Source organism: Toxotes jaculatrix, chromosome 2 (genome assembly GCF_017976425.1).
Source record: "Toxotes jaculatrix isolate fToxJac2 chromosome 2, fToxJac2.pri, whole genome shotgun sequence".
NCBI classification, from domain to species: Eukaryota; Metazoa; Chordata; class Actinopteri; family Toxotidae; genus Toxotes; species Toxotes jaculatrix.
In genome coordinates, this window is record NC_054395.1 from 17386525 (window position 1) to 17414366 (window position 27842).

Sequence of the window (27842 nt, forward strand, 5' to 3'; positions counted from 1 at the left end):
CCCCAACCTCAAAATATCTCAGTCTTTTCTATATCTCTTCTGGTCTCACTTTGAATTATCCTGACACCCTACACTCTCTCTCTCTTCATCTTTGCCCAAGTCTCAGGCAGTGACACATGGATTGTGTGAACTCTTGAGCAGCGGGGCAGCCCCAAATAAGGTATGAACACACAGCCCATGAAGCTCAACTATTTAAGACACTGTCACCGATTGTACACACGTTACACAACTTCTTCAACTGCACGAGTACTGATTAATCACATCTGCATTGTTTGTTTGTATGTGGCTACTTGGCAGATTGTTTGCTATTAAAAAAGTCTGATGGCTGATGCAAAACTGTTTAGTGACAGATTGACCCTGTAATGTGCAGAATATGTGTATGTGGGTGGGTGTGTGTGTGTGTGTGTGTGTTACTATTTATTGTGAGGACTTGTATGAGTGTTAAACTTTTGGGGTGGGGACATTTTGGGAAAGTGAGGACGTTGCGTATCTTGCAAATATTTAATTTTCACTGGAAAATCACACCATTTACTCAAGCTTCATTCGCTTTTTACGTTACACCGTCTGCCTAAACCCATGGAATCACCTGTTACGGAGAATTAAATTGTCTGAATAGACACAGGTCAGGTTACAGCCGCTGGAGTTTGGATTTAAACACACACTTGTCCACAGTCAAGAACAAATTAAATCTTGAATGAAGGTTTGGCTTGACAAACGCACATGTACATAATACTGCTTTAGTTCCAGTTTCACCACAAGACCAAACCTAACCCTAAACCCTAAAAATAAATTTGGTGAGTTCTTATGTTCCTCTAGCAACACAACCTAATGAAAAATGCCAACCCATACTTTTCAGGTGCTAATAGTAGTTTACATGTCAGCATGTGAAAACAGTGAAAAGAATCTCAGCTGTACCTGTCCATAAAGTGAGGACACAAATCAACCATCTGGATTTACTGACTATCATTGAAAAGGAGTTTGTGCTACTGTAGATCTATTAAAAACTAGTATTTTCATTGGGGTAATCGTATTGTGTCCTGTGCTGACTCTGGGAATTCTGAGCATTTGCTCTTGAAGATTTAATATAATTCAGGAAAGCTATAAAGGAGAAACTTCTCATTTTGATTTAAAAAATGGACGTTTGGTCAGAGACTTCACAGAGAGTTTCTGTGCCAATCTAAGCCAAAAAAGTTTTGCAAAACAGCAAATCAGGAGACTTTCTGGCAGTATTTGTCTTTTAATCACCCAGAAACTATGATCCATGTTTTTCCTTTATCTATATAGTTATTTAAATCTTTGTACAATTCTCTGAGCCAGTAGAGTTGTGCAATTTAGGACTGTTTTCTTTATTTTTATTTTATCAAATTTCAGGCAGATTTTGGACAACCTCCCAGTTATATCTCAGATTTTTTAACCTCCACTGAGTCTAAGAGCAGCCTGAGATCCACATGCTGTCCTGTTTTGGTCATATGCAGTCTAGGCCAAGGGTGATCAACCCTCTTCCATGAGAGCCTGTACAAGCTCTTTAGACCTGCCCAGCAGTAAAGTTGCCACACTGGCATCTGCACTTTATTCTTGTTTAAATGTTCACTTTTCCCCCACATTTTATGGGTTTTTTTTCTCCCCAATTTATTAGTCACATGGTTATTTTTCTTATCTTTCATTTTGTAAATGAATTTTAAATTTTATTTTTTACTCCCAAAGTCAGTTTAAAAGATGCCAAAGATGAAAATTAGCACAGCCACAAATCATGTAAAGATATCTCTCTTGTACTTTTGCAGAAAAGCACACTTTCCCCCATTGCATAGACCCACTCCATGTGAGCCTCCAGAGTCAAACAGAGGCATTCTGAGCACACAGAGAACAAATAACCTCCCACAGGAAGAGGCGGAGTCGTCACTTAGCAATCAGCACACCTGAAGCAATCAGTAAACAACACACCTGTTTTGTATGATCCAAATTGCTTCACTACACATCCATCTTAATTTTTGACAAAAAAAAAAGCTGACTTGCAAAACACAAAATAATAAACTACAAAATAATATAACCTGATCAGTGTCCAGACTCATTAAAGGATATGCTACAAAACAAATAGAAATTACATGAGAAACAGAATGACCAAAAACCAAAAGGTTTAAAAGAGTCAATCATGAAACCAGAAAAAGTTCCCTTCTGCAAAGTTTTTGCAGTCAATCTGTCAAAGCTGTGCTTTTATAAGTCAAGTGACTTATAAAAGCATAGCTCTCATCTTTGTTTCTGGCACTACCCTTATATCTACTAATGTGCTGTTTGAGGCTTCTAATTCTGCTAACACTGATTTTATCACATAAGCGCCTTTAGATGTCAGTAACATCTAAAGCAAAGTACATAGCAAAGTCACATTTTAGCAGGAAATAAAACCCTTAATTTTTTTTTTTTTTTTTTTTTAACCAAATTCCTTCTTCAGGGCAGGGAGAAATTAGCTTGTAAATGCTTGATGTTTCTGTGGACAAAGGGAGGAAACAAAACATTTCCAAGGCAGCCATCTGTATGTTTCATAATAATGAACTGAAAACATAAGTCAGGAGTAAATGTGTGACACCAAAAACAAAGAGCCCTTTCCGACACTTTTCTTCACCATGTTATCTACAAAAATCAAAAGCTAAGAAAGATGTTTAATTTATAAATGTTTTGTATTTAAATAAAAAAAAAATGTTTTCAAACTACCTCTGACCAGGTGTGTTGATTGCTTATTGATGACTGCTTATTGATAAACTCCATGTGTTCAGCACACTCTGATGACACTCTGTAGGACAAAAAGCTTGAAAAGCATTGGGTACATGCATTAGAGACAAGCATATGGATTCTTTCTTTTTTTCATCAACATTATTTGTAAATGATTGGTTCTCTGAAAATCTCTTGTTTCAGTAGATTTGATATTTTTTTTTAAAGTGGAAGTTTGGTGACAACACCAGTTTTAGTTAAATTCAAAGTGGCTGGACCACTGAAGGCTTTAAAACGGCAGTAAAAAATTCCAGACATGAAAAATCTTTAGCTCATTAAAAGAAGTATAAGAAGACTCCATGTGCATTTTAGTCAGAGGCAGAAATTATCCAAAAATGATTGAGTTCAAAACATTTGAAAAAAGTGAAGAATTGATGATGTTACAGTAGAGTAGAGGTTTTGGGCCTAACAACTGAATATATTGTTAAATTAAGCTCCAGGATTGTAACTCTGTTGAAACTGTTACTTTTTATCACTCCAGCCCTGCATCTCTTTCAAAACTGTCATGAAAGACTTACATTTATTTGACTCCATTTACATTCCTCTCTGCTTCTTTCTCTGCTTACGGCTTTTGAACTTTCAATGAGCTAAGACTGCAGACTTTAGATTCCGTTTTATCTTAAAAATAGGAGCAATTAAAGAGTACAACTTTATCAAGGCTTAGAGCAATTAGTCACTGGCAGTGACAGTGAAGACCTCAGAGAAATTACTGGCAGGGGTGGAGTAAAGATGTAAGAGCATTAGGAAACACAAAGATTGGAGCTGAGAGAAGCTGAGATTGCTTTCAGCAGCCATTTTGTGCTCATACAAAGTTTCCACATAACACCACCCATTAAAACAAGACCGTAGAGATGGACTGTGTCTACACCAAGTGATTTTTATCTTGACAAATCTTTGAGATTTTCACCATGCCCTTTTTTTACTGATAGTAAATATTGCAAATGTGATTTGTAAAACAAATATAAATCACATTTGCAAAACACTGGGGTGTCCCTGTGGCTGAGGGGTTAAAAGGGCTTTGTAATAGAAATTCTCTTTATTTAAAAATAATAATAATAATGATATGTATTCTTAGGAAGCACAAAAGTCAAAGAATATACCGCCATGTCATATTTTCATAACACTTCTTTGTGTTTCCTTGACCTAATCCAACCCTAACTCAGCCCATAGCAAGTTTCATTTTTACAAAAAGGTTTGAGTTTTCCGGCATTGAACAATTCATCTCCTTAGTGTGCAGTACTTGTTCCTCAAGTCTTATTCACCCACTCTTGAGTAAAAGCACAAACACCGCAAACTTCCACTTCCCTTTGTAATAACTTTCCCCAAATCATTCAAAATCTCCTTCTTGCCTTGCAAAACAAGTTTAGTTCGGCTTCCTTCTTGCTTCCTCTCATTCACCTGATTCCTGGAGGGTTTTTGATGCTTTAGAAGAAGTAGCAGAGGGGGGGCTCTGCCTTTTAGACACATTTGAAATAATATTTCAAATGCTCACAGACTTTGAGCAGAGAAGGTGCTGGTAAGACCGGCCCTGGAGAGACTGCCAACAATCTAATATTAGCTGAGCACATGGCTGACTTTAGAATCAGTCACTAAGCTGGCTAAACTTAGTTCATTGCTTCCCAAGCCTCTTTCCAAGTTCTTTTGCTCTACCAGTGACCTCTGCTGGGTACCATAGTGTCTGGGGAGACGTTGGGCTGCCTTTTGCAGTGATGAGTGAATGACTCTGTGAGGAATTTGCAGAATAGGAGGAAAATAGCTCTGACCCTAAAAGGAAAGTGTGAGTACTATCAGGAGGTGGGAATCAGAACAAAATGTTCTTTCACTCACACACGAGACTGATGATCATTTGTAAAACCTGATGGATTTTCTTTGAGAAAACAGAGCAATGGCTTTGTGTTCTAAAGTAAACAAAAGCCTAATGTTAAAGTGTGCACCATGTGTGCTATGCTGCCCTCATCTGGTACAACAGAGAGATCATTCTTGTGTATCTAAAAAAAAAAAATAAAGGAAAACAACAAAAGTGCACACACACCGCCACACCGCCCTGTTGTGCCAAACAGACTTCCCTTTTCTATCAGCTTCATTTCTGTTTTGGCTTCGCATGCTATAAATCCTTGTACTCAAGCATGTCCTTTTTTCCTCTTCCTGTGTTTCCTATCAGTAAAAAGTTCAGGCCTTCCTCAGGCTCTTGTGTCTAAACATAGCACCTTTTGAGTAATGGGTCAGGTTAGTGTGATGCTATAGGTCATCACAGATGCCATAGATGTGATAGTTCACAGCCGTTGATGTGGCTTCTAATAAGGAATTGGCTGGGGCATCTGATGTGATTTAGTGGGATTATGTTGTTTGAGGTGTTTCAGCTTCAGCTGGCTGCTTTTCAGACAGATCAGCAACCATAGTTCTCAAATTCAAAGTGCTTGTGAATGAGAATCTAATTTGTCACAGTGGCTTTATTCAACCAAGGCATGGCTCTACAGTGACAGACACCTGATATCACAATTATTTTGCTCATTAATACTGGTAGGACACAGAATTTGATAATAACTTGTTCCACTCGTGTAACACGGAGACATGTAAGCTCTGTGCAAACAAGATGTGCCTTGTTATAATTTTGTAGATATATTTGGAGGCAATGCAGGCAGCAGCTGTAACCCACAGTGAGGATTAATGTTCTGGCTATTTTAAAAGTGAGCTGTCTGAATATCTTGTTCAACTACACCACATAAACTTCCCTCACATCCAAGAGCTGCATGTCCCAGTTCGATCAGAGGGGGGCAGTCGACATTGCTCTAACAGAGAGGAGCTGTTGCATAATCCAGGCTACATTCACATGCACAAAGTCACCAACTGGCCCTTCTCCAATTCAATATGAGGGTTAATCTGTTTACATGCACCTTTGATACCACGTGATTAAGTCCCTGATGCTATGAATAAACCTGTTAACACGATATTTCTGGATTCAGGTCTCAAAACAAAAAGGCTGTGGCCACAGTTCAAGCTGTTTGGTTAAGCCAATGTGAAAGTGGTAAATAAATAAATAAAGATAACCAGGTTTCTTATAATTGGAATAATAGATTAGATTATCAGACTTGGAACATTTCTGTTGACACAAAACCATGTTACCTGAGTTACCAGGCTAAAAAGACGATCAAATCACCTATAGTATTGTAACATAAGTACTGAAACATAAAATATGCATGCTTTGAACTCCCCACATGTACATTTAACACATTATGTTAGAGAAGCTGAAAAACTTTGCAAATCTACTTTGTTTTCTTAGACACCTCATCATATAAGCATGCTGATCAGTTGCTTGCTCCAAATTTTACAGCATCTGTGTGGGTGTGTAATGAGTTGTTTGCATGTGAATAGTGTCTTGTGTTTGGGCATGTCCGTGTGTCATCCCTTTCATGGGAATAATGATTACCAAGGCCCCCTGGCTCAAAGTAACAGCAGGGTTAGATTGTTGTCCCAGCAAATGGATTTCCATGGGAAAACAGGCCCTAGACGCTGTGTCCCATCACACAGGCACACTGAAATTACTCAGACAGGGGGTCCTTAGCAGCACAACAGATTTGGGAGCCATAGCATCCATGATTCAGTCACAGCACTTATTTGGACAGTTAGACAGGTTTTCTCTGACACAACAGACGGGCAGCAGAGAGCTGTGGATGGACAGATTCTGAGAGAGCTGTGGACACAAGTGAGAGAGAGGAGAAGGAGGGAGCAGACTAACTCAACAGACTGTAAGAGGAGCAAGGTTGGCTGCTGTCTGTTTCTTTCTCTTAATCCTTAAATCTTCTGTAATCAGGATGAGAGGGAGAGAGCATGTTGCCTGACTTAGGACAGCAGAGTCTATGTTGGGACCTGGATGGATTGCTGGCTGATGAGGCAAACTAACTTGCCAGTAGGAGAGATGGAGGGAGGTGGAAGGCTAGAGCTTGAGTCAGTTTGGGAAACTTAACCACTTTCTACCAAGAGCCAACAAGAAGAGTGGAAGTCCAATACATGGGGATGGTTTAGCCACCAAGAGCAAGTTCAAAAAGAGAAGAGGATCAACAATCCCTGGATTGTTTTAGGGTGAGGCTCTGTCTATTATTATTTGCTCTCAGATTTTTTTTTAATAGTTTATTTCAACACAAACGGTTGTGTTTTTTTACACCTTCACTCCAACATTTAAACAGGCAACAGAGACAGCTCATATTTAGGATTCAGAGGAGGAAGCTTGACTGTACTGCAGGGTGTTGCTCAGCAGGAAGTTCAGGCCACAATGGCAGAGTAAAAGAAGAAGCTTTCTATGTTGGTGCAGAAGGAGGAAGAGCAAGAAAAGATCTGAACGATTGTAATCTTCATTTTTCTACGTGACACAATGCTGATCAAAAACATATGCTTGTGAGATTAAAGGAGTTGAGCAGTTCTGGCATTTAACAAGAGCTTACTCAAACGATGCTATTACTCTAATAACTTAGCATTAACATATAATTGTCACCAGGTGCAAAGCTAATTCTGCTCACACGATTATCTGTGTGAATGTGTACCTATTGTGGATATGGTTTAATGGTGTATACAGGGAAAAGGCAGCTTGAGAAACGAAACCCTCAGTCCTTCACTGGAATAACCTGACAGCGTGTTTCACTCTCTCATCACTGATGCACAGACACATATTAAAGCAATGAAGTTCTGTCTCACTCTCATCTGCCTTGTCAGAACGTTGAGAATATCTAAGTCTATTCCATCCAAAGTCTGAGCTGGTTTCACTGGTTTCAAAATACACTCCACAGCAACAACAAATTGTATTTTTTTGTACAGATTTTTGAGTTATACACAGAAAAACACAAACTGTAAACCACTGGATATAGTGTACTTGAACAGCAGAGCAGTGTGACACAGTTAAGACACCATGACAGATGCTGTCACTAGCCTGGCCTCCCATTGCTTCTGGCACCATATGGTCTTTCTCAACTCAGTACACTCCTCCTACTATGCCTTCATTCACATTACTTTCACAGACTGAGCTTCTGCAGATGTACAGTGTTCCTTGATCATTACTGTACCTGTTATTTATACGTCTTGCACTTTTTTTTTTGAGTTTCATTTAGCTTAAATATACTGACATTATTTGTTCATACTCAGAAATCATAATATTGACTCATATTCCTCCTCTATTCCATAATGAGCTGAGCCAGTGAGCAAGCACGGGCAAAAAGCATGTTGTACAGGCAGCTTAACTATCTTGTAAATCACATACTTACGGATCAGCTGCTCTGACAGGAGGGCTGAAGTGAGGTGAAGCTCCTCATCCTCTTTGAGCATCATGCCTTATAGAGAAGGCCCTTTCAGGTCAGCAGATCTCTTTACCACGCCACCTTCAAAGTCTGCCATTGTGTTGTTGTTAGTCTTGCAGTCACACATGAACTAGTGTAAGATTTTGAGGAGAACAACTCATGCATGTTCCCAAATTAGATGGCATTAAACAAAATGACAGTTGTAATGACATGTCTTTTGTCCACAAATATTTTCACAGTCTCCAGCACCTTTTGCACTAAGATGATCCCATGCTTTTGAAAATGGAACATCATATATGTGTTAAAGTTTTAGATGATATCAGCAACACCTGGCCACTGGGCACAACGTTATGTTTTTTATTTTGCATCCGTTGAGGCTGTTCTCCAACCACTGTAGCAAGTTTTACACCCAAAAAAATGAACAGTGCAGTTTTCTAAACTGACAATGAGGTCCCCATTATCTCCACGCTGTTTGACTGGGCAAGTAATCCAGGGTTTGCTGAAAGACACACAAAGTTTAATGGTGTTATGTTAATCTGTTCAAACATTATGAAATTCTCTTTTGTGAGAAGTCGTGCCCTTCCCCACACCCTCCCTTCAGCTACTCAGTCTGAACTCAGAGGTAGTGCAAGGCTGTCACATGGTCAAGGGGAAAAAATGTGAAATAAAAAAAAAAAATCAAGAAAATTAAAATGTAATCATTTTGGGACCATGATGAAAACACTTAATACTTCTCTATTCAAGATGAGGGTGGTGCACAGCAGACCAGATCCCCAGGTGTGATACCAGGTAAAGGAGGGGGTTGGGGTCCAATGGCCACTGCAAACGATGACCCCCACCTGGGCGCAGGCCCATCCGATGACTCGGAAATCCTCCTGGATGATTCCGACTCAGGGAGTGTGCTTTCTGATGACTCGGTGCTTCCCGACTATGAAACGGATGAAAAGCTTAAAGAGCCAGCTAAAACGCTGTATGAGGCCTGCGTCAGGAACGACCCCACATCCCTACGCAGGATCCTGGAGAGAGGAGTCACTAAAGAAGAGGCCATGGAGCTGGACATCAATGGCAGGGTGAGAAGGAATTCATTTTCCATTTTTATCACACAACAAAAGTGACTATGACACGACTTAAGAATCTGTTTTTCTGCAAGTAAACTTAAATTAATGAAGGACATTTTATTTTTATCTTGTTCCCCATCAGAATGGACTGATGTTGGCTGTGAGTAAGGGTTACGTGGATATTGTCACCTTGCTGTATACATGTCCATTCATAGACATCAACCACCAGGACAATGATGGCAATACTGCCCTCATGATTGCTGCCCAAGCAGGTATGTTTGAAGATACACTTTATGGTTCATAAACACAAGATCTAGTCTTAATTCAATTCTGCCCCATTTACATATTTTTTTTTTGTATTCTCAATCAAGGCTTCAATTCCATTCTGAACTATATCCTTAACTACTACTCCGGCGTGGACACTGAGGTCAGGGATCCCCGTGGCTTCACTGCCCTCATCAAGGCAGGCCTGCAGGGCAGAGAAGAGTGTGTGTCAGCCTTGCTAATGCATGGTAAGTTTATGGCCCATTAAAACCTCCAATAAACTGTGAAAATAAAGTCAGATTGGAGGAGCATCTTATGTGTGTGCACACAAGGACAACAGATTCATTCAGAGGCAGTCATCCTAGATTCATACACTCATGCAGACCCTCTCACCCATGGTACATATCAAATGGTTTAGGAGAAAACTCAATTTGCAATCAGGTTGCAGGGATAACACTTATTGTGTCTAATTCATGAATATATCTAGGAAAAGATACAAAAAAAAATAATAAAAAGCACTAATGTTATATACATGTGATCGACAGGGTAAACCAGGACATCTGATCTGTGATCTAATCTGGTTCTCCTCTGGGCTGCAGGGATTAGTCCTTCAAGGGGACACATTTAGGATAGTGCCATAAAAATTCCACCCATGTTCTATTCAAAGTTCACTTATGTCAGAGACAGAGTGACAACATTAATCCATAATCTAGTTTTATTTAAGGGCAAACTTGAGCCATGTGGGGAACATAAATATGTCTGGTGTTCTTGGATTTTATGGAATCTAACCCTATTTCACTATCCAGTAGCACAGTCTGATTTGTTTCTAGCAGTGTCATGCTACACATCTGCTAGATGATTTGTGCTCCAAAAGCAGCCACATGGTGGGGTAATTTTACTGAGTTTAGGGAGCAATTGATGTCCTCAGGTCCTTCATCATCCAATAAATATTAACTTGTTTCCTTGTTTTCACTGCTTTTGGCTGTTTTCTCCCCTTGTCATGTACAGGTGCTGATATGAATGCAATGGACCTGGTCCAAGGGAGAGGCCTAAAGGATTGGGCCCTTAAGACAGGAAGGTTTGAGACTCTGAACAGACTACGCCGCCTGCAGGCTCATCCTATCGCTCAGCAGTTCTGTGACAGCTACATTCCTGAGTGGCCTGAGCTGAAGCAACTGGTGGCAAAGGCCACTGCCACCAAAACAACCAGTCAGAAGCTGAGGCAGCACTTAAAAGACAGCCTTACTTTCAGCTTCCCTCAGGATCCCCAGGACAATGGGGTCATGGACCATATGGTGCGGATGACCACAAGCATCCACAGCCCCCTGATAGCCACTGGCTGCCGTCCTCTCTGTCCTACCAGCCCCCCAGAGATTGGCAAGCGACGGTTTGCCGTTCCTGAACTGCTTGAAAAGCACAGCACCAAGGAGTTGGAGGAGAGCATAGTATCCCACAGTAATGGCTCCATCACCTCAGTTTCTCCCTCTGCTGTCTCAGCCACCTCCGTATCTCTGACCTCCTGCTGCCAGAACTCAGAGCGCAAGGAAAGCCTGCCATCAGGTGGCATGAGAAGCTTCATTCCCCGCAGCATGGCACACAGGAACAGCATCTTCCCCTCAGGCTGTATTCCTAAGATTGAAGTGACAAAATCTGGGGAGCCCACTCCTAAGAAAGAGAAGAAGAAGAAAAGGCAGAAGGGCTACCTGGAGCCTCCTGTCTGGAAATACAAGGAAGCCAAGGAGGAGAAAAAGAGAGAGAAGAAGAAACAGGAAAAGGAAAAAGAGCAAGAGGCAAAATCTAAGGGGTCCAAACATTCATCGAGCAAAAAATGAGGTTGTGCTTTTCTTTCTTACATGCTTGTCACACATGAGAGACAAGCATGTGATTTACACTGACTATGAGGCCAGTTTTAACAGAATGAAAAGGAACTGCAGTACTAGTTTGGAAGTGCACTATTGATTATTAAAACCCATTGATGAATTTGAACTTTGGCCGGGCATGAACAGGAGAAAACTGGAGCCATTTGAATTTGCTAGATGTGATGTAATTTTCAGCACATTTGGAAAGCTGAAAATAATAACTGAGATATTTGATGTTATGTCTTAGATTTTTTCTGAGGCTGTTTCTTGTTTCAGTTCCCAGCCTGTGAATTGGTAGATGAAATCTCATGGAGATGTGACATTACACCAATTGCAGAAGCCTGCAATGTCATCATTTTATTTTGAAAACACTATACATTTGTGAGGACTTTATCAGTCTGTGTGTTGTGAAAGATTTCCCAGTAGTGTGCCATCATGGTATTTATACAAGATAACCAAAGAAATAGCAAATACTGGATATGTACTGTATGTAAGCGAAGGCCTTCAGCAAATGCATTTATGTCATAGTTAATCAAGTACTGTGTGTGTTTTACACAAAATGCTCAGACACAGTCTGTTATGGCTGTTTTTTACAGGACCAAGCACTGAAGTTCCATATGCACCCAGCTATTGTAAGGTTCTTGTGTTTCTTGTTCCTTTCTGCAACATGAGTAATGGCACTCAGTCAAACCAATTGTTACTAAAATCAGCACATTACTGGAGGTGCAAGAAGACACATTGTGTAGATGTAAAAGTCTTGCACCACCATCAGTCACCATCATTAAACTCTCCTCAGGAAAAGAAAGACACAGTTTGATTTGCTTAACTGATCATGATATAAATTGATACAAAAGTCATGAATGTGGCTAAAATGCTTAGTAAACAGTTGAGATCTTTGGGTTGTTTAACAACGTCACAAACACACACATACACTTTTGACCCCAGAATATAAGCTTGTCCGTTTCTTATAGCAGTTTGAACACATTTAACTTCCATTAAATGTTTTTCTTTTTAAAGGAGATTTAACCTTCCTGTTATGTCACATGCAGCACCTGTGTGGTTAATTCAGCACGGTTTAAATAGCTCTAACAGTTCAGCAATGAATTAAAAACAGGAAGTGAATGGTAGCCATGTGACACATTGTCCTATTATGATCAAAACTGCTCAGTCAGTAGACAAATCTTCAAAATACTTGTGTGCACATTTCCTGTAGTCCCCTAAACACCACTACCAGGGCAAAGGTAAAGGTACTTTTTATCTAACAATTCTGTTTTACGAAGTGTCAAAATTAAAATTCCTATGTCAGAACAAGTCAGTTTTACAATATTTTACAAATGAAATCAGTTACCATTTTCAGACACTTTTTTGGCTTTATTGGAGACTGGAAAGTCTCCAATAAAGCCAAAAAAGTGTAGTGCATGCTGTAAGCAGCATGTTGCATCTACCAGATGCCTTCATTATGTCTTTTTGACAGAATCTTTAACATGTCCAATCTGTTTGGCTGTGGCATACGAATGATATGAGCAGTGAAGATGCAGAAAAAAGGAACTGAGCCATATCTTTGCAACTCTTTGTGCGATCGTGAGAAAATTGACCACTGGTCCTCAGTCTATCTGTGCTCTGTATACTGTGTTTAATAGGTTTTTATTGGGCTACCAAAGCTGCTGCTTGCAATATATATACGTATTTTAGAAACCAATAGCAGACCTCACATTTATGGAGTGACCTATGCACAGCAAGATAAATAAATAAAAAGCAAAAATAGAAAATATTTGTACATGTTACTCAGGAAATCTTTTCTTTATAATACAATGGGCTTTGTACATTAAGTATTTATTGAAGCAAGAAATTTCTTTTGAAGTCCAGCTTACATTGGTACACTTTAAAAAATTCTGTACCTAGATCAATTTGGTGACTCATAAACTTGTAACTACAATACCTACGATAACTACAACAAATTATATTTAAATGTGATATCTAAAAAAAAAAAGTAATGTACTTTAGATACTGTTCTTATGAATAATTATTTAAGTGTAATTGTTTCTGCGGTTATTTTCAACCTAAAGCAAGAGACACAGAAAGCTCAGGTCTTTTACATCTTGAATGAGACAGATGAAAGCATGTTTGTATGCAAGCTTGGAATAAAATTATTGACCTTTGCAAGTGAGTTCGGTTTTCTTCCCACGCAGTAAAACTCTGGTGCCTGAAAGTACCACAACACTGTACATATTCGCGTGTTTGATGTGGTTACAGTAAATAAGAAACATTTAAGTAAACATTACAGTAACTGAGACAGTTACAGACACATTTTTTTTAATAACATCCTCAACACTTTCACTATTTGATGAGATGAAAATAGAGTATTTCTTTAACTGGCATGCATGTGACTGATGAGCCTCTTGTCTGGTACATAACTTTGTTTACTCTTTCACAATAAAGTTAGCTTTAGCTTCTTAAGGAAGCTTTTTATGTGCTCTCTAGAGTGACATAGGATGGCTTTGGAAGCCTTCTCTATAATCTTTTAACCCAGTGTGCGGTATCATAAGCTGTTTTTAGTGATAACAGAAAATCAAAATGGCTACTTTGATGTGTTCAAGAATATTTCATTGAATTGTTTCTATGATCAGTGTCACGTGTGTGCTAACATGCAAAGTTCCACGTGTCAGCACAGAAACACTCCAAAACAGAGAAGCTAATTTTGTTCATCTGGTCATTTGAAACATTGGGACATTAAATTTTAAAGGGTTGTCGCTCACTTCCTCTTCACAGGGGGGAACTTGGTGACTTGAGGTCAGCTCAAAAATAAATACCTCTCTTGAGTTCAATGAAGGAACACACTGGACTTTAACCAGGTTTGTGAGAACTCGGACAGTAAACAGATCTTCATACAGTTGTATCACAGACTGGATCAGATTGTGCAGATTTTGACATCTAAGAATGAGTTAATCACACTGTGAAGCACCAATATGATTAAAGTCAACATCACATTTTGACCTTATTTGCTGTATGTTGTTGTCCACAGCTATTCAACAGTGTTAAAGTGGAGGAGAAATAAAACAGGTCTTCGATTTATCAGGGATTTGCTTTTGAAAAACTAAGACTATGAAAACATGCAATATCACATTTCCTCTACTTTAGTAGATTATAAAACAAATAGAAGCTTTTTAGAAAAACCTCAAGGGTATAGGACCGTGTGGCTCTGTGAATCACAGAGATTAGTAGGAAAGAGAAATAAGTGCTGGTTAAAAATGAACAACAATTTGTTCTGTTTTCTACATGACAGCTGATGTGAGAGCTTCCAGCTGTGTCTTCAACAGAAAGCCAAAAACGGAGAGATTACAGAGCCTGAGAACGAGGAGGGGAATTTATATTACAGACATGAAGACATCTCTCTTGGGCTCTGCTGAATGAAGTGTTTTCACACAGCACAGTCTCTCTGGCATCTAAGAGATAACTCATTATTTGCCACTTGGACACACTTTGACAGCCACAACTACAATAACAGAAAGTTACTTGAGCATCATTATCTTATGCTCAATTTGAGGGGACGTATACGTTTTAGTACTCACCAAATACATTAAAAATACAGATTAGCAGGATAAATAATTTCTTAAGAGAAAGTTAAGAGAAGTTCCCCTGCACTCTTAATTGTGTTTTGCTTTATTGTCATTTATCTTAAATGTTTGGTGTTCACTGTACAGAATAATGCACAGAATGTGTTGATCAGGCCATTTCACACTAATCTGCTGAAGGTGGAAAGTTTTGTATGAACATGATTTTATGACATTACAACTAGTTCGGAAGTCAATCATGGTCCAATACTCAAGTTACACAAGTGTAATGTGGAGACTTGAAACTTATAGTGCAAATATCCTGACAACGTTTCAGTAAAGTAGGAGCCAAGTTGTGTCTGGCAGTTAAAGTGGCTATTATCAGTATTTTTACAATATAACAATATATAAAATGATAATCTAAAACAGCGTGACACTTTTTAAGAAGAAGTTTGTAGTGATGAGTCTGCAGAGAATAACTGCCCCTCCCTTCAGCCTTATGGAGCCTTGTAGAAAGTTTCAGCTCATTTTTTTAGCCTTCCTGTCCACAACTGTCACAGCTCTCATAGCACTATCTTGTGTCACGACTGTGCTAGGTTTGAACCCAAATGCACGACTCAACAAGGATTTCAAAATAACAGTCTTTATTCACAAACTAAAATTCTCTCGTGGCGAGGCAAAAAGTCAACAAACAAAATTAAAGACTACAAAAAACAAAATCACTCTTAGCGAGGAAAAGCTACTAGAAAATAAAAGACTAAGTCCAAACACAAAATCACTCTTAGCAAGGAAAAATACTTGATAAAGAAATAAACCAAAGTACTGACAAAACTAGACAATGGCTAGAAAGAGTAAACTGTGGACAAGACCTGAGGAAAACGCTGGTTCTTCTATCGAGAGACAGGACGAACTGGCACAGAACAGAGGGAGACGCAGACAATATATAGACACAACAGACTAGGTAATGGGGAACAGGTGGAAACAATCAGGGCGGGGAAGACAATCAGACTGGCAGGAACACAAGAGGAAGGGCAAGCTACCTGGAACACAAAGGGAGAACAGATTACAAAATAAAAGCGGAATGCACAAGACAACATAGCACAGGACAAAACATAACAAGACCTTATTTCCTCACTGTGACATCTTGGGCCACAGAAAGCAGCTATTTACATCTAAAAACCTACTGTGCACTACCTACTCAGCTGACAAACAAGGTTAGCGAGTAACTATTTAACATAGTGGAGCTAAAGAGCCATTTCCTTCAGGAGTTGGTGGAGACCAAAGTCAGAGCAAAAAGACTGAACATTTTTGACTTACATTCACCAGATAGATTAAAAAAGATGACTCCTAAAGAATGATAATGCTGCTCTGTAACTGCTGGATGTGCAAATAAGCAGCTGTTTTCTAACAAGTTTGTCATAACTACTTAAAAATATCTGACATGTCAGTGTTCAGTTATCGATGGTTTAGCTTTTGAAACAGAAAACATAGTCAGAGATTCTGGAGAATGCCGCATATTGTATTTGAATTGTAAGTAATTGAATGGACAACTTACATTTTCAAGCAAACAATTTTCATGTTTCTTTTACCAAAAAAAATGTCTGGAGGGGATCTTTAAGTTAATCTCTGCTGCTTAAATCCATACCGAAGCCTCCACTGGCCTCTAAAAACAGGATTGTGGTTTAATAACTGATTTTTTTTTTAAAATGCTTAGTAGTTCTTATTTTTACCCAAAGACATGTTATTGTATCACACTGGGGTCTTTGAAGCACATTCCTGTCCGTGCAGTGCAGACACCAGTCCACAGGGGAAAAGGAAAATGAGAGGTTTAGCAAGCAACAGGAAAACCGCTATGAGAACACATTCCAGGCAGAGCAGACCCTGTACGGGACAATAAGGGGTGGGACAACACTGTATACTATTTAAAAAAAAATCTGTAATCTTGACTTTGGATCAGGAACACAGACAACAACAAAGAAGTTCTTTTTTCTTTTCTTTTTCTTTTTTTTACTTAGCGGGACAGAACTTGCAGGGAGCCGTCACTTGGTCCAAACCGACGACGATGGTTCGTGTTGTCGGTTTATCAGCGCAGATTTGGACCGAGATGAGATAGGTTTCACAGCTCGCTGCTAGTCGTCCTGCCAGGACACATCTGCCAGTTCCTCTCTGTTCTTCACTTCTTCCATTTCCTTTTTACACATATTTTTCCTTAGAACTCACTTATAGTGAAGCGGTTTTCTCTTTAACTCTTTGACCAAAGTGGAAAAAACTGCGGACGACGTTTTCCCACAAAGCGGAGGGCTGGCCGTCACCGAAGCAGAAAAGGATGTGAGCTCTCCCTGGTTGAAACATCTGCAGTTGAGCTGTTCAAACGAAACGTAGAAGTATTTACCCAATTTTCGGAATGGAGTCGGTTGTATTTTAAACTCGTCTTCTAGCTGCTTTTAATTCAAGTACGTTTTGCCACGGAGGGAAGCTTCGAGCTTACTTTGATATGGGAGACGTGCGGCGTTTGGATCTGTTAAGTTAAAAGGAGAGCAGAAAACAGGTAATGTGTGATACGATCACTCTCACTTACTATGTAAGTGTTGTGTGCTGTACTGTGATGGCTTTGTGGCCTAAAATGTGGCTGACAGTGAACTCTAATCACCTTTGACAGCATCGTACATCACTCCACGTGTTCCCAGATGTGAATCAACAGGTGTCAAGAAGTCGTTTACCTGAACCAAAGTCAAATTAACAACATTAGACAGGGGGGGTTTTAAGCTGTACTAGCATTTTATTGCCTATCCAAAAGCCACGATTTGTTTAGCTTTTGCCCTGCAGTGATGGTGATCTCTTATCCATCTCCTTTGTCGTTATTAATGTGGTTTTCTCATTCATGGACAGACATAAATTACGTATAGTGAACTTGTTGAGGTACTAGTACTTTACTGGAGTATTTCTATTTTGTGCTGCTTTACACTTCCAGTCTACTACATCTCAAGAAGCTTTATCTAACAGCTGTAGTTACACGTATAGCTGGACTGATGAACCACTAAAGCCGATAGATTAGTAGATATTAGCTTATCATGGCCATTTATTGAGAAATTACCGTTTAGAAAGGCCAAAGGTGTGTTGGAGGTCATTTAGAATCATTGCTTCCATTACAAACAGTACTTTGTCCACCAGACAACACTTTATTGTCTGTAAAATAATCATAGACATAGTCATAATTCTTTAAAAAAAAAAACTGTAAAAAATGTTTAGTTATGCATCAGCCAACATATTGTTACCATATTCTATAACTTTTAAGTATAAATATTGGCATAAACTTCAAAAATCGAGTATTAGTCTGGCTTTAATTTACAAGTTGCAGTAAGTTGTCAAGTAGTTAAAAACAACTCACCCTTGACCAACTTTAACATTAAACTTCTGCTTAAATGTTCATGCATCAGTGATAATAATCAAATTATGTAATACAGGGTAACATTACACTGACAGGGATCATTCTGCTTCATAATTAGTAGTTTTGCTTTTGATAAATTGAGCACATTTGCTGATCATACTGCTGTACTTTTACCTAAATAAGTTTTTTAATGCAGTATGTTCGCCTGTGCTATATGTGGCAAGATCCTTCTCTGAAAAATATGTTGGTGGTGAAACTTCTATGAATACTTTTTGAAATGTGTAGAATTTGCATATTTGCTTGATAAGTGGGCCTGTGTAAACCCCAAATCCTAGGTGTATTCATCCTCCCAGCACTTTTTTTGTGTGCATGTTTTCTCACCCATCCCACACACACACACACACACACACACACACACACACACACACACACATTTGCCCTTTTTGGTAGGTCACAATGAAAGTCACAATCTTTCTCTAAGTTGGTGCTGTTGTTGGTCTATGATGTCAGATGTGCTTCACTCATACTCATATCTATACCTCCACTCATGTCTCTTTTTATTTCTCCTGTGTACAGTATGTCTGAAGTATCTTCGTCCTTTTCTTCCCCAGACATGCATTCAATGTAGTGTGTGTGTGTGTGTGTGTGTATGAAAGCATGCAGACAGCAGCTGTGTGTAAAATCTTGCCAAGACCAGTTTTGTCTGCAGAATGAAGATACAATCAGTCTGTCGCTGTAACTGGAAGACGGTCACACTCACTGAATAACAGATTTAAGGTTTTTACCACTGAAAACACAGAACACAGGCCTTTTAAATGCAAAGTCAGTGGAGTCTTGCCATTAAAACCACATAATAGCAGCTTTTACAGTAACACTGCTTAAAGTTACTTTCCAGAGAAAGACTTATGACAGGGCTTTTCGGAAGGATGAGGCTCAGTGGAGGGGCTGGAGGAGGCTGCTATGCTGTGGCATGCCCCCACTGTCCACCACTGTAACCACACAGTCATCCAGATGGAATGAGAGATCTGTCTCCCAGAGTCAACGCTCTGTAGATGAGAGGAAGAGATGACAATCGATCTCTTCCCTGTGGGTCACACCGCTTTAGCCTCGGACAGAATAGAGACAAACAGAAGAGAGCTTAGAGAGGAAGTGTCCTGGAGTCTGAAGTCAGGCTCCCATGATGGAGGGCATGATTACAGCTCTCTCCAGTGTCAGGACCCTGTGGGTGATAAAATGATAGCTGGAGAAATGAGACCCAGTTGTTCTCCTCCACTGAGAATAAGTTCATTCTGTGGGTGGAGTTGTGTTTATGCTTTTCTTCCACTGAACTCATAGATTAACCACTCTGACATCTCGTCTTCATGATAAAGGAAGTGCTCTTTGCTGTTCAGTAAAATACGACTTGTGGTTTCAGCGAGTTTCTCATCGGTTGAGCTGGGGCCCCACAGCTCACCTGCATAGGAGGGAAGTCTAAAGATAGTGTGCGTCAGTTATTTCTATCACATGGAAAATTGAAGTAACCTAGTTTGGCAGAGATTTCACGTTTGATTTGACACTTTGATAAAAATGGGAAACTCTATATGTTCTCATTTTCCCAGGTACTGTAGGTGTATTCTGTTTCAGAAAATGGGTAAAACATTACAGGAAGAAGACATCAAAAGTATAAAATCCGTAAATATACAAATATACATATAAAGCAGCTTCACTGTTCTGGTTTCGGTAACATTTGAGGTGACTCAATGAAATGATGAAGATAAGTTGATGGTTTCCTGTGGTTTGTACTTAAATATATCTAACTAGATGCATCAAAACTAAAGGAGGATATCCGTAGTTTTTGCTGACGTGCAGCTTCCACTACCAGATGTTTGCAGTTCAGAGGTTATTTGCTGTGAGAGGTGTGAGGTAAGACAACTATTTCTTTAAGTGGTAAAATACTGCAGCATTGCTGTTCACTTACAGTGAGCGGTGGTCGGTGTATACCTAATACACGTTAGGTATAAATATGAGAGCATGTTTTCATTTTCATTTACACATCCTGCATCAGATTAGCCAGAGCAGGATTCTATACAAATAAGATGTTATGTTGTATATTTGTTGTGAAATTTGGAACACTGTGTTTAATAAACATACTAAAGAGTTTGCATTTGTTCAGTACAGCCAAACAGGTACAAAAATCACTGCAGAATTCATGTGTTATTAAGTATTAATAAAAATGAAGTAAGTAGAGCCAAGTAAGTATTCAACATTAAGTTTCCCCTCTTAAGTTAAGAGTTATCCAGAGTTTTCCAAGTTGAATTGATCCAGTTTATGAATTATTTTTAATAGACTGTCTGGTGCAACTTTCTTTCCTGTAAGTATACTAGAGGTGTAAATCAATAGCTTAATTGGGCTACAAAATAACTAGACTGGCATATAGTGTTGTAAAGTTCCAGAGCGATTCATTTCATTTCACCAGAGTGATGCAGTTCGGGGACGTTTAGAGAGAATGATGAATAACTGTATAGCCTTGAACTTGACTGGGTAACCAAACTCATTGTGTGGGGTATTACTTACTTCAAACTCTAAAGGCTCTAGTTGATTTTCTCACAAAATGGAAGTCTGCCTTCTGGAATTACTTGTGATCCCTACCGATCCGCAGAAATCCCAGTGGTTTACTGTGAAATATTGCTTGCACAAATGCATCCAAAAATTAATATTAGACATTTTGCCTAGTTTTGAGGCAAAACCAGACTTGTACAATTTTGTGGCCTAACTTCTACATCTACAACTAATTGTAGTCCTTATATAGTTCTATGGACAGTGACACATCGCAAAAGACTCTTGGTGGCCCAATGGGACCGTGTCACATCCTTTCTGGATTTCAGTCAGCCTCTTTGGCAACTGTCTGACTTGTCCGAATCTACATTTGTCTTCAGCCCAGTTGAAACCCAGCTGATAATAGCAAATGGTGACTAACGACATTAGCTCACTGAACTGCTCTGATCTCTTACAGCGTCTCCAACCGTAGCATTTCCAGGAGACATGCTTGTTAGGTGATAGAAATATGGCTGCTATTCCTTTTGATGAAGACATTGGCCTTGGAACTGGAGTTGACCTGTGGGCACTGCAGTGTGGCTGTCCACTATTAAACAGTCATGCCAAATGTAGAACAAGAATTTTCATCATAGGAATTGATAAAATGTACCTTTACTTAAAAATAAATAAAAGTGATGGTGAAGATGGGCCTTAAGAGACCCCAAGATTGCTTTTTTTGACGTAAAAGTTAAAGAGCATAGTGAATAAATCACCATATTTCTAGGTTATTTAATGCCTTGGTGACAAACAAAGATTACAAAATGAAACTGAAATGATATCACAGAGAGCAGCATAGTGCACAGAACATAAAAACCCAAGAGGTTTTTTTTTTCTATAGCTAAACACATGTGCATCCATTTAAACCTACTTCATATTTATCAGAGTATACATAGCAATAAACACAGGATCTGTACAGAAGATATTTTTGCAGTTTTATGCTTTGAAAATGGTTGTATTTGTATCATTCTTTTCTGAAAAACTAAACTATTTGCTCATTTTCTACTAACATTTTTAATTAAATGCAACGTGTCTAAGCTCACCTGGGTGTCAAGTTACAGACTAGAGTGTGTTTCAGCAGTGAGAAAGGCTGAGTCGTGTATGACGACCCTCCCGCTTGCGTGACCCTCAGCAGCGCAGCCCTAAACAATGAGCAGCCCTGAGTCTCACCAGCCAGCCGGGTGGGGCCACTCAATGGCAGGAAGCACAGCCATCAATATTTACTTTGCAAGCAGGGTAGTCGAGGAGTCGACAGGCCTGGAGCCTGGGTAGCACAGCGCCACACATAGTCTCAGCGCACATACACAAACACACTGGAGTGCTGTTACAGCCTCCTTCCCCTAAGCCCCCTTTTTCCCACCCAATGCAATTACAACACAGGCAGACAGGCTGGGCCCTCGGACTGTTGTTTTTGACCTCATAGCTTCCTCTGCCAGAGAGTCCAGGCTTTGACCACTGCTTGACTCCTCATACGCACCGCTATTAAGTTACAGTCTGTAAATTTCAATCACATAGCAGTTCATTTGCCAGGGAAATGACGTTATTTTTCCATAATGGCCCAAATTAAATCTCTGACTTCTCATTATGACAGTTTCCAATAAAGAGACAACAACAAACTGTATTATCATTTGATTATATTAACTGTTACTAATTATTTTGTTCCCGTTTCACAGAGATGGGAAGCTCTGCTCTGCTCACAGCTGTGGTAGTTGGAGCATTTCTATGGATCGCTGCCATCCATGCAGGTGGGTTAATGGTTAGATATAGAAGATGTTAATTGTTGTAAAGAGTATTTACTTTGTTGCATTCAATTAAAGCTCCATTAAAAGATGCAGACATTTTACATCCTTATCATCAGATCACAATTTTTTTTTAAATGATATTATTATATTGCATAAACTATTACTTAGTGAAACGAAGGAAATCTTCAGTATCGGAATGCCGAAGCTTGAAAAGCAGGGAGTTTAGAATATGAAAAATTCCCCAATCAGCATACACATGTCACAACTTCATTTAATTATTCTGACTTTTCATTTTCTGTTGCTTCATTATTCTGTTACTTGTGTTCAGGCACATTGTGTGCTTTACAATTTCAAACAAAAAATACCTCTCTTAGTTAACCACATAGCCTTACTCATCTCAAGAGGTGTCTTGTGGCTTCCAGGAAATGCAGTTAACATATCTCTTACTGTTACCACTAGATTTTCCTCTAAAGGAAACCACGGTCTCTTTGCAAGTATACTATATCACTTTTCTGATAAGTGTCTAGTTATTTGGAGTGTGTTTGACCTTGTTTTTCTTTTACATTTCCCAGATTTGGTATATTTCTCAATTTATTTTTGACTGATAACATTGTGTTTGACAGACATGCATGTACCAGGTTTTCTGCCCTTGTGCTCACATGTGTGCTTGCCATTCTGTCTTTGTGCTTCAGGCACTGAAGATGATGGGAGGCTGCTGTGTACATGCGAGAATGAAAAAGGCACATGCATAAATGCAACTTGCAGAGGAGACATCTGTTTCTACACCTGGGTGCAAGGCTATGAAGAGAAAGGCTGTTTCTCCGCGGATAGCTACAGGGAGCAGTGCTTGACCTCCTTCAAGCGCTTTTTTGTCCACTGCTGCAGAGAGAACTACTGCAACGCCTTGACCACACCACCTCCAAATATTAGTCAGTACCCAGATGCAATTGCTTTACAACATTTGAACTTCACAGCCATGACACTTTAAGAACCTCATGATCATTTAGTTCTTTCAGGCTCCACAATTCAGTACACATCCTGCATTACTTCATACTGATGGGATTCAAAACATCCCAATAAACAGAAACTGGTTCCCCCTTGTGGTCAGTTAAAGCAAATTAATACTGTGTGGCTTTCCTCTGTAGGATGGGGTGATGCCCTGAATGTCAGGTTACTAGCATGTGTGTATTTGATCAAAAATAATTCCAAACTGAAACCTAATTTCCTCAATGTGCTGAAATGTTCTCAACTAATATCCCAAACTCAAAAGTGTTTCTGTGTGTCTAAATGCTTATCTGTGTTCAGATGGCGAACCGACAACAACGCCCCCAGAATTCCCTCGTCCAACATTGTGGATCTCTTTGGTTTTGCTGCTGTCAATCGTGACTGCCAGTGTGTGTGGCCTGGTGCTGTTCCTGCGCTTCCAACGTGCACCCTGCAAACGCAGGAATGTAGAAGACCATGATTCCACCAAGCTCAAGGTCACCAATGGAGATGATCCCTCATACGGAGTAAGAGATGTTTGACCTAAGACAGAATATAACATGCATATGTATCAAAAGATTTTCAGGTTTTTGAGTTCTCACGTATGCAATGTCTGTGTGTCTCTTTCTGCAGGGTATCTTTGATGAGTTTTGTACATCAGGGAGTGGGACAGGACTGCCCTATCTGGTCCAAAGGACCATGGCCAGACAAATCTCACTTGTCGAATGTGTTGGTCAGTCTCCTTCCTCACCACTGCTGTGCTTTTTTGCTCTGTTTTGTTTATTACTCTGAAGTTGTGTAATTGTGCCACTCTGTTTCCAGGTAAGGGCAGGTATGGGGAGGTGTGGAGGGGAACTTGGATGGGGGAAAGTGTGGCTGTCAAGATCTTCTCCTCTAGGGACGAGCAGTCCTGGTTTAGAGAGACAGAGATTTACAATACTGTACAGCTGCGACACGACAACATACTGGGTACGGCAGCAGATTCTCGTGATGCCTTTCCTCATTTCAAAAAGCATCAGCCAAAAGGCAGACATTGAAATACCCATATTCTATTCTGACTTTTAGGTTTCATCGCCTCTGACATGACATCCAAGAATTCCAGCACCCAGCTGTGGCTCGTCACTCATTTTCATGAGCTGGGTTCACTCTACGACTTCCTGCAGTACAGCAGCTTGGAGCCAGAGAGCTGCCTGAGGATGTGCCTGTCTGTGGTCTGTGGTCTTGTCCACCTCCACACTGAGATTGTCAGCTCCCAAGAAAAGCCAGCCATCGCCCACCGAGACCTGAAAAGCCGAAATATCCTGGTAAAGCGGAATGGACAGTGCTGCATTGCTGATCTAGGTGAGGGCTGTGTTGAAGCAAGGACAGCAAATCACAATTAATCCAGATGACTTCTGTTTCCATCCGTTTCCAACTTCTGATAGTTAATGTGTTGAGACAAAACATGTATTTCATGATGATTTTGCATTGTAAATTAAAAGGTAGCATCTGTGTTCTGTACCCACTGTCTCCTCAGGTTTGGCTGTGATACACTCTCAGTCCCATGACTACCTCGATGTGGGCAACAACCCACGTGTAGGGACCAAACGCTACATGGCCCCCGAGGTGCTGGATGAGACTATTTGTATGGATGTCTTTGAGTCTTACAAGCAAACTGATATCTGGGCCCTGGGCCTGGTCTTCTGGGAAATTACCCGCAGGACCATTGTCAATGGTAATAAGCCTATTACAATGTTGTGCCTGTGCAGTCATTTGCACAGATATTTTGGACATTTTAGTTTTTACCTATTTAAACTTCAGGAAGAAAATGGTACCCAAAGAATGTACATATATACCAACGGATCTTTTAGAAGTTGATTTGTAACCCATCCACACATCATGTTGAAAATGTGTTTTCACTGTCATGTCTGTCTGGCTCTTGTAGTGTATACATAAGAGGCAGTTAGTCCCATGTCTCTCAGCACTCCAGTGTTTTCGCAGTCTGTGTCTGCCTCTACTATCCTCTCTCATGATTAGCACTGCAGTAATTATAAACAGTCTTATCTGGTGTCAGCACTCACTTGTACATAGTCCAGATGCCCATGCACACAATTTGTAGATGCAAGCACACATCCACGCACACACACTCTCACTCACACACACAAATGCATTTAGTCCAGATAGAGGGACATTCATAACTTTGTGTGTGTGTTCTGACAACCACACACACATGGCCACGCTCAGCGGGCTTTGCAGATCTCCATCCATCCCAGCGTAGTTGCCAGGGAATTGATATCTTTGCCTGCTCTTGTTTAGTCAAACAAACTTTACAAAACTCCCACTACAACCTCTCTCAATTTCCAAGCGTGCTATTTCAGGCATTTTATGAAGAAAATTTTATGTTCTGAGTCTGTATGAAGAGATAAAACCCAAAGAGTTCCAGTTATCTACTAATGAGGTTGATAATGAGTTTTCCTACCATCTTTAACACTGCTGTCTGCATATTTCTCACCTAACCACCCCACTCAATCCCACAACCAAGATCGAACAGTTTGGTCGTTTTTGCTGCTCAACTTGAAAAGAAACAGCACACTGACTCTTTTTTTTTTTCTTTTGGACTGTTCAAGGGATCGTGGAAGAGTATCGTCCTCCCTTCTTTGACCTGGTGCCCTCAGATCCCAGCTTTGAGGAGATGAAGAAAGTGGTGTGTGTGGACCAGCAGAGGCCCAGTCTGCACAACAGGCTCCATTCCCACCCAGTAGGCCATCTGATGACACACACACATGCACACACGCAATTATATTTTCCAGGGGCTGTGAAAATCTTAGTTCAGGCTATCACCTTTAGCACCCACATACTCTCACACACAATGATGTACTCATATAGACTGACATAGAGGTGAACACAGAGCACCTACTCTATAAAATAGATACTAACAGCCCCATATAGTGCTCAAACAATAACAGTATAGACACTTTACACTCTACTGTGATAGCCAAGCTGTATTTTACATTTCTCTGTGTGTGTCCAGATCCTGTCAGCCACTGCGAGGATCATGAAGGAGTGTTGGTACCAGAAGCCACAAGCCCGCCTCACAGCCCTGCGTGTGAGGAAGACGCTCTCCAAACTGGACCATGACAGTGACTTCAGCATTGAGAAACTCAAGCAAGATGTCTAGACCAAGATGTTTTTTTTGTGTAGCCTAATTTTCAACAGGCAGATTTGTGGTGCCTCAAACCAAGAGGCCCCAAAAAGAAAACTATTAGGACCAAAAATTTTTGGTAGGTATTTTTCTTTTTGTCATGTTCAGATAATAAAAGTTTGGATCTGCCACTTTCACAGAGGAATAATTATCACCAAACAGTTCATGGGCTATTTTCTACCCTCACAGGGTTTTATTCACTTTTGTCTAAATTGGCCCACCATCATGACACAATGGAAAATCTTACATAGCCCAATTACTCATCCTCCTTTAAAGAGGAGGAGCTCTGATACACAGCAAAATTGCACACAGGTTTTTCCATAATGACCAAAGCCACAGAAAACCACAAACAGCATGAAGGCCTCAGCCGTCTTTACTATAAAATACAATATGGAAGTATCATCATGCTCATACCAAAGCACATTTCAGTACCTGTTCTGTTAGCATATGTAACTTATATATATAAAATTAGCATTTATTATCTGCACTTAGACACATTCAGCTATTAAGTTGTACATATTCTAACAGCATCGGAACTGTTGTCTTTTATCACTGTTGGGTTTATTGTAAATATATTTCGAAAAGGGTATTATTTTCTGTTATTCAACAATGAGACACGTTTATATCCTTTTGTACGACACAACTTTTCCAATTATTTTTGTACTTTTCTGTAGGCCCACATGTACCATCACCATCACTATGGTCAGTAAAGGAATTCACAAACAGAATGTAATAATGTGTATGTTGAATAAAGGATTGTATTTTTCAGCTGTCTGCACTGTAGATACCATTTCACTGATGTTTGCAGTTCTCTAACCGGTCAGTAGAGGTCATCAGATAATGGACAAACAGTAATCCATGTTGCTTCCAGTAGGGCAGCTTACCTTGGGAAATTTATGGTGTTTTGCAATCATGTTTTCATTTGCATTGCATCATCTTTAAAATAATTAAACAAGTTAAGACCAGTATTTCGTCCATGACACTGAAGTATAATCAACTGTCACTATGAGCTGGTTAAAGCAAGGGATTGATTAACTCACAAGACCTATATAAATGAAATGCAACATGACATTAAGGTATTGGTTACATTTTCCCTTACTCACACTAACTTCACATAGTGAGATGCCAAACTAGAAAATATAAATAAAAGAACGTAAGACAAACGTGACTGAATGGAGACTTGGGAATAGACATAT

General features: G+C 39.8%; 2 protein-coding genes across 2 annotated transcripts; both read left to right on the plus strand.

Annotated features, from left to right (window-relative positions):
• Positions 1 to 8860: 8860 nt before the first annotated feature.
• ankrd33aa (ankyrin repeat domain 33Aa) lies at positions 8861 to 11202 on the plus strand. The gene is made up of 4 exons (XM_041060191.1): positions 8861 to 9118; positions 9249 to 9378; positions 9478 to 9618; positions 10379 to 11202. Exons 1-4 carry the CDS (start codon positions 8861 to 8863, stop codon positions 11200 to 11202), a joined length of 1353 nt encoding a protein of 450 aa, XP_040916125.1.
• A 5468-nt stretch (positions 11203 to 16670) lies between these two features.
• acvrl1 (activin A receptor like type 1) lies at positions 16671 to 27414 on the plus strand. The gene is made up of 10 exons (XM_041049527.1): positions 16671 to 17328; positions 22413 to 22484; positions 23174 to 23410; positions 23787 to 23992; positions 24099 to 24198; positions 24288 to 24434; positions 24531 to 24806; positions 24982 to 25179; positions 26072 to 26202; positions 26476 to 27414. The coding sequence occupies exons 2-10, from the start codon at positions 22415 to 22417 to the stop codon at positions 26620 to 26622; spliced, it is 1512 nt and encodes a 503-aa protein (XP_040905461.1). The 5' UTR covers positions 16671 to 17328; positions 22413 to 22414; the 3' UTR covers positions 26623 to 27414.
• The last annotated feature ends 428 nt before the right edge of the window (positions 27415 to 27842 follow it).

What these genes read in the sequence shown, in the direction of transcription:
- acvrl1 (XM_041049527.1), top strand. Translation starts at nt 22,415, where the DNA reads ATGGGAAGCTCTGCTCTGCTCACAGCTGTGGTAGTTGGAGCATTTCTA. An exon ending in CTCACTTGTCGAATGTGTTG is followed by an intron (nt 24,199 to 24,287) that starts GTCAGTCTCCTT and finishes CTCTGTTTCCAG; the next exon opens with GTAAGGGCAGGTATGGGGAG. An exon ending in CCGCAGGACCATTGTCAATG is followed by an intron (nt 25,180 to 26,071) that starts GTAATAAGCCTA and finishes GGACTGTTCAAG; the next exon opens with GGATCGTGGAAGAGTATCGT.
- ankrd33aa (XM_041060191.1), top strand. Translation starts at nt 8,861, where the DNA reads ATGGCCACTGCAAACGATGACCCCCACCTGGGCGCAGGCCCATCCGAT. An exon ending in CATGATTGCTGCCCAAGCAG is followed by an intron (nt 9,379 to 9,477) that starts GTATGTTTGAAG and finishes TTCTCAATCAAG; the next exon opens with GCTTCAATTCCATTCTGAAC. An exon ending in GTCAGCCTTGCTAATGCATG is followed by an intron (nt 9,619 to 10,378) that starts GTAAGTTTATGG and finishes TGTCATGTACAG; the next exon opens with GTGCTGATATGAATGCAATG.